Genomic DNA, 21130 nt, shown 5'->3' with positions numbered 1-21130 from the left:
CATTTGTATTAATAAATTGTGTTGTATCAACCCGCTTGTCCTTCTTGAAAGCCGTGTCTGAACTTGTTGCTTTCATTTGGTAAAACAGCAGTGTAGTAGAATTAGGGCTGAAGTGTCTGCAAGGAGTTTGCAGGACTCCCAAGTGTCTGGTTAAGTTGGCGGTACCCGGTGCACGTTTGGTTGATTAAATTTGATGACAATTCCTAGGTCATCCATAAGCTTCTCCAAATGTTCATTTAGCACACATAGAATGAACCCAATCACATAGCAGGGAATTCACAATGATCCATCACAGGTTCACTGAATGACAGCACCAAGTTAGGCTGGGTTGCCGCTAATTAAGCTGAACACTTTAAAAGTTCTGTATGTACCCAGCAGACACTTCAGCCCAAATTACAACGCAGGAGTTTTCATGACTTTGTTATTCTTAGATATACAACGGCACCTGGACATATAGCTATACGTTTAGAATGGGGTTCACACCTCTTGCAGTGTGGTAGGAACAGTACAAAGGGGCAAAACCTAATAGGCTCCCTTTAAAAGGGGTCGTCGGGACTCACTACAATTTTACCAGGAGTTTACAATGCTATAAAATAGCAAAAAGGAATAATACTCACCTTATTAATACCCTGACGATACCTTGTTGATGGTTCCCCGTCAAGAGTCTGTTCTTCCTGTTCCACCAATGATGTGCGAGGGACCAGGAATCACAGGCAGGGGATTGGGATACATATACTATAGATTTATTTTAATGCGATTCTCAATAGCGATGTGAGGCATGATCAGATCAAAAGAGGGGAGAATATTAAAGTGGTTTTACCACGCAAACAAGTTATCCCCTATCTACAGAATAGGAGATAACCTGATGCTGCATGAATGGAGCAATGGTTGCACATGTACACAGCTGTGCAGTTCATAACAACTGGACCGCCAGAGTAAGGCCTCCTTCCCACGAACGGATTTCCGCCGCGTAATTCGCGGCGAAAATCCGCTGCGTTGCACGCAGCTATTAGGTTCTATTGAACCTAATAGCTCCATGCTCACGATGCGTAATTCCACCGCGGAATTACGCACCGCGATTTCTCCCGTCCTCACCCGCAGCATGCTCTATTTTCTGCGGGTGAGGACGGGCTGTACGCACTGACGGCTTCCATTGCAGTCAATGGAAGCCGTCCATTCACGCTATCTCCCGCTGTAACCAGCGGGAGATAGCGTGAAAAAACGCTTTCCCGCCCACCGCCGAGCGTCATATGACGCCAAATGACGCGGTCCGGCCGCGTCACGTGACACGGCTGGTGACGCGAGAGTGGTGGGCGGTGATGAGCGGTGACGAGCGGTGACGCGGCGGTGGTGGGCGGGGAAGCGATTTCACGCTATCTCCCGCAGGTAAGTATAGGGGCTCTGGGGGGCGCCGTGACGGGCTTCACAGCGGAATATTACGCTGCGGAGCCCGTCACGCTCGTGGGAAGGAGGCCTTAGTCAATCTCTTGAACTTGGCTATCTCCAGCAGTCCTACTGAAACAAATGAATGGCAGTGTGTAACCAGTACTCCATTCATGCGGGCGCAATCAAGAGCCTCGTTCTTGAGATCAGTTAGGGTCCCAGAAGTCAGACAACCACCGATCTGCAAGTTATCCCTTAGCTCGTGGGAAGACCCCTTTATGGAAGGAATTCTGTTTTGCCATTTTTTTTCCTTTGTTTAGTGTTGCTTTAAGTATTACCTTAGAGAATTTTATGCTTTTCCCATTGTCCCAAGTTATTCTTCCATTATATTTTATACTCTCTCGAAATGCCTTACATGAACACGCATCAAGTATAGACGATACAGTTATAACCTGAAGACATCTATTCACCTTGAAACCCGCTACAGAGCCAGACTGCAAGTCAGATTCAATGTTCCCAGGATCTAGATAGGCAATGCTCATGAGGAAGCCAGGTCCAGTGAAGGCCCACAGCTTCCGGAAACTGAACCAAGAGTGCTGCAAAGGAAAAAGAAAAAGCGTCCGATAATACATACACAGTGCACGTGTGTAAATATATTTTTAGTTATTAGTAAACTTATTAAAAAGGGATTTTCTGGAAGAATTTTCGCAGAAAGCATTCTAAAATGGTTTTATTTTATTTACCCATTTCTTCGGTTTAGATTTTGTCCCAACTTAGGTAATAACTTAGGTAAACCCTAACAATGCTACATCCTTGGGACGTCATACTCATGTGACAATCACATGATTATGTCACGTACCACATAACATCACAAGTCACAGTTTTCCACATCAGGAACTAGGAGCTGATATTTTACAGTATGTTGCTGTTAATTATAATTTCTACACAGACAAAAAAAAAGTTAGTACCAGAAAAAGTCATCAAAAGAGCTTTATAGGACTTAGGGTGGTTTCACATCTGCGGTAGGGATTCTGCTTTCCCGCTCTGATCGGGGGAGCAGGAAAGAGGAATCCCCACAGCCAATTGGTCCCACCTCTGGATTGAAGCAAACAGCGCTGGACGGACCCCATTGACTATAATGGGGTCCGCCCACTTTCCGCTCAACTGTCTGGCTTTTTCTTCTAGCATTTTCAGCTGGATCTGTGAAAGATTCTCCGACCGAATGTAAAGGACTGAACGCAATTGCAAATGATTTACCTGCCTGTATAAACAGGCTGCACGACTGAATGAGTGAACTCTGTCATAATTTGCTCATGTAAATGATTTATTGCTCTGAGCCTTATATATTGATGACCTATCATTAAGGCTCGTGGCAATTCCACCAATCAGTTGTTTGAAGGGGCTATGGTGCTCGGGCGCGACCTCTTCTTTGGTTTATGACAATACATTCGTTGGTCTCGTAGCTTTTATTCAGCTTAGACCCATTCAAGTGAATAGGACTGTGCTGAAAAACCAGGCACTGCCGCTACAAAGTGCATAGCACTGTGTCAGGGATACAATGAAGAGGCCATTACGCTCACCCCAGCACCATGACCCTTTAGAATATCTTATTGGTGAGGGGTGCTGGGAGTCAGCCCTCTACAGATCTTAGAATAACAGTCAATCCTAAAGATAGATCATCCATATTTAAGTCTCAGAGAACCTCTTTAAGACAATGGGGATATTTAGAGGGAGAACTTTACCAAGACCGGTATTACCAACACACTTAGGTGCATCATTAAGATACACAGGCCTCCTCATGTATTAGGCACATCTATACAGGAATGTACACCAGGTTAGACCCGACGTATATTTCTGGCATAAATTATACATAAATCTTGCAGTCCACAGCAGCCATGCCCCTTCTCGACAAGCCCTGCCCTCTTTTTACAAAGATGGCGAGGCAGGTGTGAAAGGTCTAAAAGTGGCAAATTTTGGGCAAATCCCTATTTGTGCAAAAACATGTGATTTTTTTTTTTTTTTTTTTACACTAAAAAGTGGTGCAAAAGGCTTCATGCTTGTCATGCGACTCTGAAATGCTGAAACAAAGACACAAACTGCGGTATGCGTTTTTGCAGATTTTCTTTTGATCATTTTTCCAGAGGCGTTCACTGTGACAGGCATACAATAATAGAGGATATATAAGACAAAATCCTCGCTCCGTAATATAACACAGGTATTCGCATCCATGTATTCTCCAAGTTACTTACCACCTCATCTTCTGGGATTTGTATTTTCTCATCAAAATAACTTGTAAATGGTTCACCCTGAATGACGGGGTCAATACCTCCATCACTGACGTCTGGCTTCGAGTCGCAGTCTCCGGCGCTGCATTCTAGAAAAACAAAGAAATATAATAATTAATGCTGACCATACACTGGGCTACTAAATAAAGTGCAATCTGTCAATATCAAACATTACATGTCTTTGAAAGGACTTTTTCCACTGAGATATGCACATCATACCCCATTGCTCATCAGCGGTGGATACTTCCCCATCTTAGATGGTTTCCTCAATGATCTTATTACAGAGTGTCCAACTGCTGAAACCCCCAGAGATCAGCTGTAGTCCGTGATGGCAGATGTTTAATTGCAGTCAATGGGCTGTCTGTATAAGACAAGGGCTTGTCAGGAACTCCTTGTAACGGACTACCACTATAGTGAATAAATGAGGGTCCTAAATGGGGACCAGCTATCTATTCTCTCAGGACCCCCTAACTGCTTTTCTAGAAGTGCGCTTTATAAACAAGACAACTTTTTCAACTTCTATGTAGAATGCTTATATAGTCAAAAAACATAAAATGTAGCATCTGTGTAATAAACTTCTATTATGGTTATTGCCATCTTCACCGATTCTTTACTGTGTGTACTGCTGCTATACGGCAAACATCACAAAAGCCGATTTGACTCTATTTGTTAATATCACTATCTGAAGCACTTGGTAAGATTGTCAATGACAACAACCCTTTTAATACAGACTACACTTCACAATCTCTTGTAATGGATGTTTAACCCCTTAAGGAAATGGCCTTTTTTCAGTTTTGTTTTTTTCCGTTCCACTTTATAAAAAAAATAAAATAAAAAAAATCAACTCTTATTTATCAATCAATATAGCTGTCTGCGGACTTGTCTTTTGCGGGACAGGTTGTATTTTTCAATGGAACAATTTAATGTACCATAACACGTACTGAAAAACTTTAAAAAAATTTTAAGTGAACTAAAATGGAAAGGAAAAAACAAAACAAAAAAAAACACGCAATTCTGCCATCTTTGGAGGGGGTGTTCTTGTTTCTACACCCCATACACATCACAGCAAAAAAAACAAACAAAAAATTTTTTTTTAAAAAGAATACCATACAGTATTACATTATACCCAGATCTGACAGGCATGGCTTCATAGGCAATTTGCAATGGCAGAGTCTTTAGAAGGCTTTTCAGGACTCCAGAACGCTGATCAGGGCATTTAAAGAGTTAACGGCCGCAACCAGCATGAGTGCTGATTGCGACTCTTGTGGGAGGGTATCAACTGTCCTTGACCCGCAATCTATGGAGAGGGATCGATCCCTGATCCAGCTCCATACAAACCCCGAACTTCCATGATGTAACTACATGTAATTAAGTATTAAGGGGTTAATACAACAAATGAACCTTGCAAGTAAAGAGCAGGAATGGCCATTTATATAAAAAAAAATGTGAGCAAGATCATAGGAGACGTGTGGAGGGTTTACATGGAACCAAGAAATATCATGAGCCTATCACAGATTACAGTGTATATAGTATACTATGAAACGCAGGCACAATCTGTTCTGCATGGTCACTGGGATCTACGGATGTTACTTATGACTCAACATCACCAGGACAAAGTACAATGTTACCACTCAATTCTCTTATTCATCGCAAGAACCCACTGGTTAATCTGTAATAAGGCATTGTTTAAGTGCATAGAAGAGCAAAAAAAAAGTATATATATTTCTGTAAATGCTGTAAAAGTAAGATCCAACCTACACATTTGTGAAACAACGTTACAGTTTAATTAAAACGTAAAATAAGATAATTCCTGGGATTCTGCTATCATGCGCTGCAGCATGGTAGTTGTGAACTAGGACTCGGAGATACTGGACGATGCAACGGGCTTACAATGTGCAGCCACTGTAACGGAAAACAGCTATCAAGAGCATGCAAACATTGTGAGGAGGCGATTAGGCGGTCTGAGGACAGATATGCTGAATCCACCCTTCTAGCGTTTCCACTCTCCGCTGATAACACTCACCAATGTGTGACAGCTCCATTGCTTTCTTGGCCCCTTCGGGTCTCTCAGCAGGGTTCCCTCCACACCACAACCTGCCTTACAGTAAAGTACCCTCTGCCAATGTACAACTATAGTGCACACCAGGAACTTGTCCCACTGATATAGTGATAATGGTCTTGAGGATTAAGGGATTAAAGCGTTGATGCAACAGAAACACGATCATGGCATGAGAGCCGCAGTAGTAGAAGGCGAGTAGAGCAAGACCCGGCTGAAGTAGTCCGCAACTAGCAAGAGATACTCACCATCCAAATTTCGATAGTTCTGGTCAGACATGGTGGCGCTTGTTACAGGCGACTCGCTTTCTTTTGAATGGGCCACATTCACTAAAATAGAAAACCAACAATAAGTGAGTACAGCCGACAACACTGCATACATAACGCTGTATTACATATTTATGGAACAACGATATTTAGTAGGAAACTGGTGATGTAAACTTAAGAGGGTATTCTGGGACTTTTACTATTGAGGTTTTATCGTCCTGATAGATCATCAGTAGTTGATGGGGGTCTGCCTCATGGGATCACTGCTGATCCTCCAATACGCTATCAGTGCTGAAAGCACATAGGACCAGTTAGCTAATGCAGCACAGTTCCCATTCAATTTAATGTGAGCCGTACTTGTAGTACCAACTTGGGCCACTGAAATGTTGACAGTGCTGCTTCCAGTGCTGTTTAGTCTAACAGTAGGCTCGCTTATTAAATCATTGGCAGCGATCCCGAGCAGCGGGCCCCCCGCCGATCAACTATTGCTGACCTCTGCCTATAAAAAAGGATGTCCAGTTAGTTGCCAGCCAATTTTTTAATTACAACCGCAAATGTGTTAAATTAACACTAGAGGACGCAAGACTGTTGCAAGAGGATCTGGATAAGTTTTAACACTGATAAATATAAGGTTCTGCACATGGGCAGAGGAAATACATGTCACCCTTACACACTAAATGGGAAACCACAGGGGAACACTGACACGGAAAAGGAATCGGGGATTTTAGGCAACTGTAAGCTTAACTGGAGTAACCAGTGTCAGGCAGCTGCTGCCAAGGCAAATAGGACCCTGGGGTGCATCAAAAGTGGTCTAGGAGAACAGGACAAGAACCTTGGTCTTCCTCTTTACAAGTCACTGGTCAGACCACACATGGGATATTGTGGACAGTTTTGGGCACCGGTACTTAGGAAGGACATATCAGAGCTTGAGTGGGTACAAAGGCGGGCAACTAATGTATATGGAGTCATGATGCGCACAATCGGTGAACATACAAGTACAACTTTGTGAATATGTTATTGAAGACTAATAGTACCCGACAAGCACAGCAAGGTTTGCTAACAAAACAATTATTAACCTAAGACAAGCATCATCAAATATCTTCTTGTATAGTGAAATATGCAAAAACCCTTCCTGGAGAATAGATGCGGCTGTCATGGTTGTGTAACAGGGCAGCAGGAAGTGGAGCGAGGAATATTCGGTTTCAGCTGCCTACAGACATTGGAATTTGGCAGCAGGACCCACCAGCAGTAGGTGTATGGCGGCCGATCCGCCGACTTAAAGGGGAAACTAGTGTAGGATTAGGCCTAATGTAGGCGCCTCAGACTTAGGCCGCCTGCACACGAGCGGGTCGGATCCGGACCCGACCCGAGAGCCTGCAGTGACGAGCGCTTACTCACCCGCGCCTGGCGGCCCCGGCTCTTTCATGTGCCGGCTGCCGCGCAGCCGGCGCATGCACAGACTGGAGCCGGCGGCCGGGTGAGTGTGTGCCCCGCACAAAAATAGGACATGCCGTGGTTTGTTTGCGGCGCGAGATTTCGCGCGGCCAAACCGCGGCCGTCTGCATAGGAGTGCGTATTGTAATGCACTCCTATGCAAACTTTCAGTGGCGGAAATCCCGCCGCGGGATTTCCGCCCGTGTGCAGGCGGCCTAAGGGTACTTTTTACACATAGCGGTAATTGTTTGCCTGGTTTGTTGGCAGTGTTTGCATGGACTATGGTTCAAAATTCGAATGACCGATCGCGGTTTGTTTTTTTTGTTTGTTTTTTAAGGATAATTAAAAGCCCCTTCAGGCGATTGGCGAGCAACTTGGGATTACTAGTTATCAGCATAAGAAACATCTTATCACATCACCTATAGTTTATCCATTGCGGTACATACAACCTGATATAAGGCACCGTGCTTAGGTGTACAATGAAGGGGAGCTTACAAGCTTATCTCATGTATAGTTTTAGCCTCCATCAGGTGAATGGGGCCCCATGGTTGTATTTGATGTACATGCGGAAGGTGAACGCTGTAAACAGCGCCGTGACATCACTGTAATGTGTATAAGGCGTGCGGCACGGGGTGACTTTTCAGGTAATATAAAAGCCAGTGCCTATAAGCTACATCATCTTGAGAATAGAATTAGTGCCCATTAAATGATAATGTAAGGTGTAGACGGTGTCCGCGGCGTGTCCTCACCTGACCTCCTCTACCTGGCAGGACATGCAGTTTTGCAGGTTGGGCAGAGATGATGCTGCATTGTCACAGGAAGATGAATTACCATATGACTTAACGTAAATGAGACGCTTCTAGCCACGTCTTACAGCGAGTCCTGATGAGGTATGCTTGCCATCACGAGCCGCGCTCCAGAGACCGCGCATTAGAAGAACATGGAATATTTTATAACCCAGTTTAGTGCTTAGCATTCTCTGGGGCGGGGAGCGCCCGCTAATCCTTACTCTGTACTTTCCCGTTTCTTAAATGTGCCAATGTTTTGCAAGTTTAACGATCAAAGTGTTTTAAAGCAGAAGTATTTCCCTGTACTAACCAGGCTGAAGAGGTAGCCGATGTCTGCATGCATTTCTTAAGGTGTTTTTAGACACAATGGTTACCTTTCAAATGAGTGAAAATGAACTTTCGGTCTAACCGCGAGCCGGCGACGAACTAGAATCGTTAGTTTTACACCTGCATAAAATGCATCGTTGGCTCATTCGCTTATTGTTCGGTTTAAATAGCAATCGTTCCAGTCCCTGTATTCACTTATACAAGGACTGAACGAGTCTCATCTTAAAGGAGCCAACGGTGATCTGCCCGTCTAAACAAGCTGAATGAGCGTGACGAGTTAACGGTGACGTCGCTCGCTTGTTCAAACGAGAATCAACTTGTCTAAAAGGGCCATTAATGGCTAAAAAGCGTCTGCTGGTGGGAGTGACGGGGAACTGCATAATCCAGCCATGAACTAACAATACTGAGGTTTTATCACAGTAGTTGCTCCAATTCCCCAAGTAGTCACAGCCCCTCCCACTGCCACTGGTACCCATGTACTGTCCTCCACTGTAGACATAGCCCCTCTCACTACCGCTGGTACCCATGTACTGTCCTCCACTGTAGACATAGCCCCTCTCACTGCCGCTGGTACCCATGTACTGTCCTCCACTGTAGACATAGCCCCTCTCAGTGCCGCTGGTACCCATGTACTGTCCTCCACTGTAGACATAGCCCCTCTCACTGCCACTGGTACCTGTATACGCTCTCTCTTCCACTGTAGTCACAGCCCCTGCCACTGCCGCTGGTACCCATGTACTATCCTCCACTGAAATCACAGCCCCTCCTACTGCCGCTGGTACCCTAGTATTGCCCTCCACTGTAGTCATAGCCCCCCTCCACTGACGCTGGTACCCATGTACTATCCTCCACTGAAATCACAGCCCCTCATACTGCCGCTGGTACCCTAGTATTGCCCTCCACTGTAGTCACAGCCCCTCCCACTGCTGCTGGTACCCATGTACTGTCCTCCACTGTGGTCACAGCCCCCCTCCACTGACGCTGGTACCCATGTACTATCCTCCACTGTAGTCACAGCCCCTCCCACTGCCGCTGGTACCCGTGTACTGTCCTCCACTGTAGACATAGCCCCTCTCACTGCCGCTGGTACCCATGTACTATCCTCCACTGTAATCACAGCCTCTCATACTGCCGCTGGTACCTGTGTACTGTCCTCCACTGTAGTCACAGCCCCTCCCACTGCCACTGGTACCCGAGTATTGCCCTCCACTGTAGTCACAGCCCCCCTCCACTGACGCTGGTACCCATGTACTATCCTCCACTGTAATCACAGCCCCTCATACTGCCGCTGGTACCTGTGTACTGTCCTCCACTGTGGCCACAGCCCCTCCCACTACCATGTACTGTCCTCAACTGTAGTTACAGGCCCTCCCTTTGCCGCTGGTACCCATGTATTATCCTCCACTGTAGTCACAAAAGCCCATCACTCCTACACCTTCTCTAATACAACTTGGCTCTGCAAATAGAAGCTAAACAAAACTGTATGTAAAAACCACATAAGTAGGTACTTAAAATAGTAAAAAAATACTAAAAGGTAAAACAGCAAGATGTTACCCCAGCTTACTCATAAAGCCATGTCTATGGACCCATTGGATACATTAATTTCTATGACAATTTCTACACCACCCAGAACAATCACAGAAATCGTTGTAGCAATGTGCTGGTCCCAAAATTTCACCTCAGGGGCCAATATCCAGTATGTACACACGTACACACGTACACACACACACACACACACACACACACACACACACACACACACACACACACACACACACACACACACACACACACACACACACACACACACTTATGTTTCGTTTAAAGGGATTCTGTCATCAGGTTCGGGCCTCCCCGCCCCTCCCCCACGGTAAAAAGCACATGTGTGAGAGCGGTCTAAGGGGTTAAAATGACCTGAAGGCAATTACATCCAGTATATTTACATGGTGCATAAATTCAAAATCTGCAATAAAATAAGGTGACATTTTTGGGACGGTTGAGGGGGGGGGGGGGGGTGTTAGCAAGTTTTAGAGAAAACTGTTCCAAAAAAGGTCACAGACATGTCTTGCAAGAAAATGTCCTATAATTTGCAACTTTTCTCTGTGGTCACTGAATTAGAAAAGTGAGAAGAAAAGTCGATGAAGTCTCCAAGGAGTTGTAATCAAATATATTATAAAAAAAAAAAAATGAAATAAAAAAAACCTTCAAATGCGCCAAATTTATTAACAAATGTATTTTTATAAACTGAGCACAAGTCACTCCAACGGCTCCTTTACTTCCTTATTAGACTGCGTAAGATACAGCAGCCTTAGTAAATGTCGCTCGCTTGTACTGCACAGAAACACCACAGCGCAAATCTATACATCAACACACTGCAAGAATGTGATGGTGAAGGAGCTGCGCTATGGACGCCTGTATATATGTGCTTACAGGCAGGAGGCATCACAAGAATAGGGAAGGAGACCTGAAGCTGCAACAAAGAGTCGTCTGTTGGGAGTCCAGGTGACGTCAGGAGGCTGCCGAGAAAGCTGGAAAAAAAAACAAAAACAAAAAAAAATGCCTTTCTCTTCCACCACCGTCGTATAATCCAGCTTGTAAGAAATCCCAAGGTTACGGGGCATCGCTGCTGCTTACAGCGTTACCGGTTGTAAGTGATCTGACGCACAGATGTGGCACAACTACCAGGGCGGCGGGCTACTATGGGGCCCATTTCACAGATCAGTAGGGTGCAGTGACCACACTTTGTTCCGCATCCACGTGCGGTAACATCACTATGCGCATTATCCCTATACTATAACTTTACTGTGCAGACATCCCTGTATTAGGACAGGTTCACATCTGGAATGGAGACTCTACTCTGCCATAAAACCATGCATAAAAAAGCACGGCATGCCACGACATTTCATTTGGGAAATGCTGTAAACCAAACGGGGGGGGGGGGGGGGGGGTTTGGCCCGTGCCGTATCTGGAGGCTCCGGTATGTTTCCGGTGTCGACAAGATACACCAGTACCAGGTAAAAGTACCCTAAGGGCTTAAACAGATGACTGTGATTGCGCAACATAATGTGGGTATGAAAATCATTGGTGTGGATTTTGGTACAGATCCACAGCAGAATTCATCCCATCAAGTGAAAGGGTGGAATCTGCTACGGATCCGCACCAAGAACCACATGAAAATTCACAAAAAGGAGTGCAGATTTTTTAATGAGGTTTTTGGTGCAAATCTGCAGTGCAGATTATGCTGAGGATCTGCACCAAAATCTGCAATGTGTAACGTACCCCACGGGGGCGTATGCTTCCTGTGTGGCCAACCTTTATGACACAGCATTCATTGCGTCCCTTTAACTGCTGATGGGCACAATTTTAATGGACGGCACGTCATAGGAATGTTTTTTTTAGCATTTTGCAAGAAAGAACAAACAATTTGAAAGCCGCTCTGTAGCCATCCACATCTTCATACAACACTCACCCATCCTGATACACTCCGATATAGCTGCTGATTATCCAACAAGTGGGCTCCAGCCTGGTGCAACATAGAGAAGTGCAACAATCAAAAGTCCCCAAATTCTGATGTGGTATTTTCAAGTGCCACCCAACGAGACCAGACGTTCTCAAAGTTCTATTGGCATTTCATGTTTAAAGGGGTATTCTGTGCTTTCAGAATTGATGACCTATTTTCAGGACTGGACCCTCGGCAATCGGCTGATCTGAGCCCCCACACTCACTGCGGCCGAGCTGGACATCCGCATTGGGGGGGGGGGGGGGGGGTCGGAGACGAAAGTGCAATAGGAGGCATAGCTTCCATTGATTTTAAAAGTAGTGAAGCCTTCTATTATACGTCTGTCTCCGACCCCAATGCAGACGTCCGGTCCTGCTGCAGTGATTGCGGGGCTGAAATCAGTTAATCGGCAAGCAGCCTGTGTGGCAGAACTATTGATAACCCATCGTTGGATCAACCGAGTGTACCCATATGCCAAAATCCCAGATGCCCGATCATTGCTTCATCTAAAAGCAAATGTTGGGGGGGGGGGGGGGGACTCGCAGAAATATCTAATGTGTACAACCAGCTATAGCAACACAGAAGCAGAATATACTGCATTTCAGCCAATCCATAAGGCAGGGAACGCGGGATGAACACAGCCCCCTCCTATGCTATAGGGAAGTACTACAAGCACATGGGACCCGGAAATAAGTAGTAAGATGTATCACCCGGAATTACACATGACTTGTATGGAAATCATCCGTCATCACATTACCATTCAGCGTTGCTCAAGCATTTCACCCCAGGGTTTGCCACATCTCATTATCGTCCCCTGTCATACAGAAATAATGCTGAAAAGATTATGAAACATTCGCTTTATCTCCATATAGCAAGAAATAACTGTACAATAGTGTGCGATACCGCAATCAGGTAATACCTACTGCTCCCACTGCCCAGACTGAAATAGTGAAGCCAGCACAGCAGGCAGTTTAGGCTCTGCGGGCATCAGCCTCCGGCGCAGGTCAATGCAAACATCCAGGGCAAGAGAGCGCAGCAAGCTACACTATTAGCTCCGAGGTACCAGAGGACATGAGTGAAATCGTTCGGACCGCATTAGAGCCAGTAGGGCTCAGCGCTGTACAGTTGCGTCATAGAAAACCCATCTAGTTTTCTGTTCTTACGACGAAACAGAAAAACGGAAAGTAAAACGCTGATGTGAACATATTGCAGCCTTAGGTTGGCTTAAGACCCATTCAGACAACAATTATCGTTTAAAAGAGGTCTTTTGAGCGATAATCGTTGTGTCATTTACAGCGCAAGGTGATCGCTCAAATGATGCAGACCATCATTCGAATAATCGCTTAAGAGAATTAATGCAAACAACAGTCATCCCGTGTAAGCATGGCCACCGGCAGGGCGACGAGCAATAATTCACTCACTAGTAGTTTTGCTTCACATTGCTTCTGTGAAATTGCGATCCTCACGTGTGTGATAGGATCGCAAGTGTTTCCCATCGACATCAATAGGAAACATCACATCGTACTCGCATGCACATATAGCACGGCATGCGATGTCTTTTAAGGTTCCATTGAAAATGGATGAGGCGTTCCGAGGTAACACTCAAACATAGAACTTGCTGCAATTCCCCCCCTGCAGAAAGACTAGCTTTCCGTGGATGGATCTATTTAAAAAAAAAAAAAAAGATTTCATATTCGTGAGAGTTTTGCGCACATCGCATCGCACAAAACTCACACAAGAATACTGTTTGTGTAAATAAGCCCTTACGTAGGAGCAGCAGAGGTTCAAATGAAAGCAGGCAGAGCAGCCGTGGGTCGTTCCGGCTCTTCCGCCTCTATTCACAGTAAACAGGAGTCATTCCGTTTCAGTGAGTCGAAACGGAACAACTAGCAACAACGGAGCGACTTCTGCCTCGTCGGGGGCCGTGTGGACACAGGCTGATAGTTGCCTGAAATCGCTGATTTGTAAAGGTACATTAAAAACATAGTTGCTTTTTTAGCAAATGTCATCTGGTGTGAAGTCACAGTCATTCGCTTTTGAAGAACTTGTGAAGAATTTGCATGCAGATCCCCTGTATGAACAGTATCTCGGCAAACCGCTAACGAACAATCATCGCTCTGTGCAAAAGCGAGTGAACAAGCGTTGCTCAGAAAGGGCGCTGAAGCATACGATCTGAGCGATGGGTGCTCAGTGTAAAGGCACCCTTACATTGTCAAGAGATTTACCTGTATGTACACGGACAGATTATGGGCCCCAGGTATCAGACCTCGTATGGCCACTTATTATACAAGGTTGTACTATGGCTACACAATCATCGCTCAGTACTATAAAGCACTACATTGTGGCTGGAGGGACTTAAGAAGATACTTTGTTTCTTTATGGCTGCTTTTCGTGTGTTTATGTTGTAATCTATGAAAGCTAAAGTAAATTTGGGAACAATATCTAAAGTGATAAAATCCATAGTGCAAATACACAGAGGCAGATAACTTGGCACCACATTATTGCTAGTATAGGGACGGACGATCGTTACTATGGTCATCTGCCCCGTAGAGCGAGCGTTCATCAGCGGTACATCGTCATGTGTATATAGGGGGATGTACTGCCAATAAGAGAGGATTGTTATGCCGGCATGGAAGATACTGTCAGCTGACAGATGAACATTGGCTCATATGTTGGCTGATCGTATGTATATTTACATGGGCCGATGAATCAATATTTACAAGGGAATGATCATTTATGTCTGGTAATCACCCCATACACAACGGCCATCACTCTAGTAACAGTCATGAAGAGTAAAAATTAAAAGTTATTCCAATTTCAGAAAATAAACGATCTTTTCTATAGATGAGCGAGTATACTCGCTAAAGGCAATTGCTCGAGCGAGCATTGCCTTTAGCGAGTATCTCCCCCACTCGAGACTGCAGGTTCGGGTGCCGGCAGCGGGCACGCAGCTGCGCGGGAGAGCGGGGCGGAACGGAGGGGAGATCTCTCTCCCCCCCGCTCCCTCCTGCTGACAGCCGCTACTCACCGCTCCCCCGCGCCGGCACCCGAACCTGCAGTCTCGAGCGGGGAGATACTCGCTAAAGGCAATTCTCGCTCGAACAATTGCCTTTAGTGAGTATACTCGCTCATCTCTAATATTCTTTTCCTTGTAGAGAAAATAACAAGAGGTTTTCCCATTTAAGACATTTATCCCCCATCTACAGGATAAGCAATACATGTTTGATCTCTGGCAATCAAACTGCTTGGAACCCCTGCAGTCCCAAGAACAGTGCAGCCCAAAAGCCCCATATGAATGGAGCATCGGTGCGCATGCGTGACCACTACTCCACTCACCTCTCTAGTATAGAGGGAAATCAAAGGGCTTGGCTTTTTCCTTCCGTCACATAAAAGTTAATTTACTGACAGTCAAGCATGCGCACTATTCAGATTGGGCATTTGGGACGTGCCTTTTTCTGAATCGCTGGGGTCCCAGCAGTCAGACCCTCAGTAATTAAGCATTCATACCCAACCCTGTGGATAGACGATAAGAGCCTCTAGCAGAAAACCTCTTTAAAAGGCACTGGCTGCCTTATGTGTTGGAAAACAAGTATAAGCATTGTACCAATATACACTTAATAGAAGTTCGGCGCTGATTTTTTACTTTGTGAAGCCATACCGCCTTGTTAGTGAACGGACACACTCTGCACCGTATTCCCGTCCTGAAATCAACCACTGATGGAGCAGCATACGCTGCACAGTATTTTTCAACGCAGGTTGCTGATAAACAGTACCGCTAGACGTCCTCCATCACCGGCATTTTCAGGTCGGGAGAGTCATGAAGACACTTTTATAATAACTCGATAGGACTTCACAAAGCAATAAATCGGTGCTGAACATCTAAAATATATGTAAAAATATAGCAAACGTTAAAGTTACACTTAGAGGGTGTCCGAGTTGTATTTTTATAGTGAAGTCCCCCACATGCTATAACATAACCAACCGGCGTATACTTACTTATCCCCGCTGTGGCGTCCAGTATGCAGCCAATGACAAAGCCCCTTACTTGAATAGCAGACAGCCGAGAGGGGCTATGACAGCTGCATTCAGGAGAGCAAAGGACTGGTTGTAGCCTGCAATATCTGTCTGTACCTCAATCTATAAATTTCATCTCTCCTGAACAAAGCCAGCAGAAAGTGCAGGAATCTCTACAGAGCGCCACCGCCTCTAGGTCCTGCCTAGTGGAGCGGGCCGCCACCGATGAGAACTTCTGATAGCTCGCAAGTTTTTCCATAATTGCAAATATTAAACACACACTTCTAAGTAGAACTTTTCTTGCCAGCAACTAATACCTGTTCCACTGACCGGAAGAGAACGCAATGTTCCCACGCCATTACTGGGTTACATAACAGTCGGCACCAACAAGCGCTTCCTGCAAACATCCTTCGCCGTACTATAATCTGCTCTCTGATCTGTTTATCTCTATTATCAAGTCAAACAAAAATAAAGGAGACTTTGCCCAAATCACAGATAAACCGTACAAATGGATGGGTCACTATGTGCCGGTCACAGAACAAACTATTGGGTTATGGAAGACGTCAGCACTGACCATCAGATATAAGCGGAGATTTGCCATGAACACCGCTGGGGGTCCGGACATTGTAGCCAACAGCGCAGCCGCGCTAAAGCTGGACGGGACTGGCCCAGGGTACAGCTGTATTATGGATGCATGTTGTAGATCTCATACGGCACCGTACACCGCTACGGTACGGGTCTATCCTGTACCATGAGATAGGAGGGGTTTGCATCTGCAGTAGGGATACTGCTTTCCTGCTCCGTTCGGGGAGCTAGAAAGGGGAATCCCCGTGCCGAATGATTGTGTCTCTGGCCGGAACCGAACAGTGTCGGACGGGCCCCATTGACTATAATGGGGTCCATCCGCTTTCCGACCAGCTGCCCGGCATATGGACGAAAGAAAAAGTGCTGCACACAGCGCTTTTTCTTCTAGTATTTTCTGCCAGATCTGCGACTGAACCTGCGGCCGGAGGAGGATCCAACACAGATGTGAAACCATCTCTGGAGGTTTTTCACACAGATTCATAAAGAATGAGAAAAGAACAATTTGTGACATCTTCCATCATGTTATTATGGGGTATTCTCAGCTAGGAGCATTGCTCTATGGCGGCACCATAAGAGGTCACACAGACCGCCCATGGATGGACAAACCCAAAGTCTATTCATATCATGTTTTAATGCACGTTTTGCATATACATTAAACATATATGTTAAAAAGATACATTGTTTCTATGTGACATTGAAAAACAATAAACAAACATGTCTTTCACTGCAGCCTTGTTTTCCTAATAAAGTCTTCTAGTTAAACACTTCCTTCAAGGCATGTTACAGTTTGGAAATGTGCAGCCATACGTTTCCATACATTCTCCGTTGACTATAATGTTAAAAAAAAAAAAAAGTTAACATTTCCAACTTTTTTTTTTTTCGGGGGACAGAAAAGTGTGGTTTGCTACGCTGTTCCCTGCCTCAAAAAAGTCAGAGAAGTAAGTAAGTGATGTCAAACATAGTCAAAACTATGCACTTACAGTCAGGGGGTACGTCATGCAATATATTTTAATACTTCTTTGTATTAAAACGTATACGCTTGATAGATGGCGGAAACGCAATGTAAACGGCCCCTAAAGTCAAATAAACAAGGGACAATTACATTACAGCAGTGAATTGCAAGTTGTTGCAAGACTACAACTCCCAGCATGCCAAAATGGCCAGAGACTATACATCAGATATAAAATTGGCTTAATGGGAACCGGTCACCAGCTATGAGCACCATATAAACTGAGGGCCCTTTTACATGGAATGGCCTGTCGGGCGCAGGCGCCGAGGAGAGCTGACAGAGGGAAGCCTTCGGAGGAGATGAGGGGGAGCGCCACATAGTATGAAATCAGCTGCAGATACGGGGCTGATTTCCAGTCAAAATCTTCACCAACGGTACAGATTGTGATTTTTTTTTTTCAGATGGAGAATTTGCTACGGGAATCTTCGTTGCGGACATTCCGCAGCATTTCTGCCACTTGTAAATACATCATAATTAGGGCGCCTTCACACTGGCAAGAAAATCGAGCAATTCTCTCATGGTGTGAGAGGGAGTGAAAAAGGTACGATTATGAAACCAATGAATTTCAATGGTTTCATTCTCATTTACGATGTTTTCACTCCTGCGAAACTGCATGAAAATAAATAAATCGCAGCATGTCCTCTCTTTTTGCAATATCATCCATTGTTTCTAATGAGGCTGGCGGCAGCAGCACCGCCTCTATTGAACGCAGTGGGGGAACATCACAATCCCCTGCTGCATCATGCCCCCCCACAGTAGCCCCCAGCAATAATAGTGACCCCACAATAGCCCAATAGTATTAGCACTCCTCATACCAGCCCCAGCAATCATAGTAACCCCCACAGTAGCCCCAGCCAGCAATAATAGTGACCCTCCTACAGTAGTCCCAATAGTATTAGCGCCCTGTATACCAGTGTCAGCAATAATAATAATGACCCCCCCCCCCCCCAGTAGCCGGAGCCAGCAACGGTGACCCCCCCCCCCCCCCCACAGAAGCCACAGCCAGCAATAATAGTGACTCACCCCACAAAAGCCCCAGCAATACGACACCAACCCCCCCCCCCCCCCCTGCACAGTAGCCCCAAAAATATTAGTGCCCCTCTATTCCAGCCCAAGGAATAATAGTGACCCCCCCCAATAGTAGCCTCAGCAATAATAGCCCCTCCCCCACAGTAGCCCCATAGTATTAGCGCTCCCCTAAGACCCATATACTTACCCTCTGCCTGGTCTTCAGAGCGCCGCTGCTCCTCTCAACACTGCTGCCGGCGAGCAGAAGTTTGTGCGCCCGCAGCAGCACCTCCTCCCCCTCCTCTCCTCCTGCGGAACCAAAGAGGAGAGGTGAGGGAATGAAGATCCCAGATGCACACACTGCAGTCAGTGTGTGCATCCGGCCGTGGCACTGCAGTGATTACCGGCCAAGAAGCTGTGGCACCCCAGCCAGTAATCATTATAATGGTGACCAGACGTCCCGAAAGTGGGACAAACGTCTGTCCCGCTAGGGTCCTGGCGGAAAAGCGGGAGACGGTCTCAAAGCGGGACGCCTGCTCACCTTATCATATCTGAATAACTGCCTGTTTATAGGGCCAATCCCTCATTCAGTTTTCTGCATGTAGAAACGGAACTACGAACGACAAGGCAACGAGTTCTCGTCTGTCTGCCAGTCGGGCATGCATTAACACTGAATGTAAACTGCTCAGATTCTCGCTGGATGCAGGAATCTGAACGATTTATTGGCCCCGTGTAAAAGGGCCCCACGTCATGGTGCTCACAGGGCGAGTTCACAGGAGCCCTGGGGGGTAATTTTTATACTTTCTCCTGAAAAGTCAGTGCCTCAGACATTGCTGTGGAATCCTCGGCGGGTGTCTGACCGCAAATCCCGCAGCTATAATCCGTCCGTGGGCATTCCGTAGGCTCCCCGGAGCTCTGTGGGGAGGATATGGTTAAAGAGGTTGCACCATGATTACAACTTTACCCACCTTAGGATAACTTCCTGATCGGTGGGGGTCTCACCGCTGAGACACCCATCACTCTGGAGAGCAGGGGGTCCGTTGTCCCCCTCTGCCTGTCGCTGTGCGGGGGGGGGGGGGGGGGTTACTTTTCCCTCCGCAGTGACATCAGAATGCATGGAGTCCTGGCCGAGAATACGCTGTCAGCGCTCCATGCATTCTGATGTCACTGCGAGGCGAGGAGAGACCCCCGCCAATCAGGAAGCAATCCCCTATCCTGTGGCGGGTGATCTTGGTACAACCGCTTTAACCATATCCTGCCCACAAAGCTCAGGGGAGCCGAAACACAATTATTAACCCCTTATTACCTGTAATATTGGTCAAAACGCCAATGTCAATACAGATAAACATACGAACCGCAGCAACATAACGACTCCGTCACGAACATATGGCGGTTTTCCGTACGTAATACCAATCCGCCGCAAGCTCCTACGTTGCCGTAATAGAGATGGCAGCGCGTGCTATCCTGGCACATATTACACGCACACACGCCAAAATAGTGCGAGGCGATTGGCGACACGCAGCAAGCACCCAATGTCATTGCCTACTTGCGGCGCGACTGTCTCATCCAGGCAGCTGCCCTAATGGTGCAAAATACTTATCAGAACACATGTGGCTCTCCAGGTGGGACCTGCTGGGAGTTGTAGTACAGCAGCTGGTAAAGGGATGCACTAAAAATGTATACTGGAAACTGTAATACTAGTGAGACTCCCCAGTCTCACTAGTACTACAGAGGGTAACCATGGCAATAGCGTATTAGTGGGCACCTTCACACAAGGGCGCCGCAGCGCTGACCACGTGACCAGCGCCGGGCCGCACCACTGCAGCACCCGGAAGAGACTTCCCGCCACCTCCGCTTCTTACCTGCCGCGGGATTCCCCGGTCACACACGACGGGTCACCTCGCACTGACCATAACAGATTCCGCTAGTGTCACGGTAAAGGCCTGCCCACCGTGTGACGTGCCCCGGAAGGATGAATGGTACAATCCACGTTACCTGAAGGAGAGGCCCTCTGCCGACAGCTCCGGGTAATGCAGGCAGTGAAGAAGCCAGCGATATGTAGAGAAAGGGAAGAGCGCCGCCCTGGCGTTAAGTCACGAACTGTATTTTGTGAGGTAAAAGCAGAAGTGGAATAGCAAGATTTGCATTTCTTTTATATTTTGGACCCGCTTCTGGTTTTGGCTCACGAAATACTGTGGAAAAATACAATATAAAGGAGCCCCAAGGGCTTCCGCAGACGGCCGTATGCGCGAATATGCTTGCCGCAACGGTTGTTGCACCTTTTCCCCTTGATGTTTTTTAAGCCCGCCATAGACTTCAATGACAGCTTTTTGGCGGTTGTATTGCGACATTTTTGTGCGGTGAGGGCTCCTTCAGACGACCGTGTTTTAGCGCGTTTATGCTAAAATTACACAATCAAGATTCTCATGCGAATTGTGTGCGATGTGCACAAAACCCGCGCGAATATAAAATACAT

General features: G+C 46.3%; 1 protein-coding gene across 3 annotated transcripts in view; it reads right to left on the bottom strand.

Moving 5' to 3' along the window:
- Positions 1 to 20631, bottom strand: part of SLC11A2 (solute carrier family 11 member 2) — a 64702-nt gene extending 44071 nt beyond the window's left edge. Inside the window, exons 1-5 of one of the 3 annotated variants that reach the window (XM_066584384.1) lie at positions 20517 to 20612; positions 18863 to 18963; positions 5973 to 6053; positions 3633 to 3757; positions 1854 to 1979 (exon numbers count right to left, since the gene is read on the bottom strand). In XM_066584384.1, coding sequence (XP_066440481.1) covers positions 1854 to 1979; positions 3633 to 3757; positions 5973 to 6003 — 282 coding nt within the window. In that variant the 5' untranslated portion in view covers positions 6004 to 6053; positions 18863 to 18963; positions 20517 to 20612. Of the gene's footprint in view, positions 1 to 1853; positions 1980 to 3632; positions 3758 to 5972; positions 6054 to 12795; positions 12835 to 18862; positions 18964 to 20516 lie in introns of those variants that run through there. The other 2 variants (XM_066584383.1, XM_066584385.1) reach the window with 2 other exon arrangements.
- Positions 20632 to 21130: the final 499 nt, after the last annotated feature.

This window comes from Eleutherodactylus coqui, chromosome 1 (assembly GCF_035609145.1).
Source record: "Eleutherodactylus coqui strain aEleCoq1 chromosome 1, aEleCoq1.hap1, whole genome shotgun sequence".
NCBI lineage: Eukaryota > Metazoa > Chordata > Amphibia > Anura > Eleutherodactylidae > Eleutherodactylus > Eleutherodactylus coqui.
Note: the sequence above shows the minus strand (reverse complement) of the source record. Positions and strands in the feature narration are given on the sequence as shown.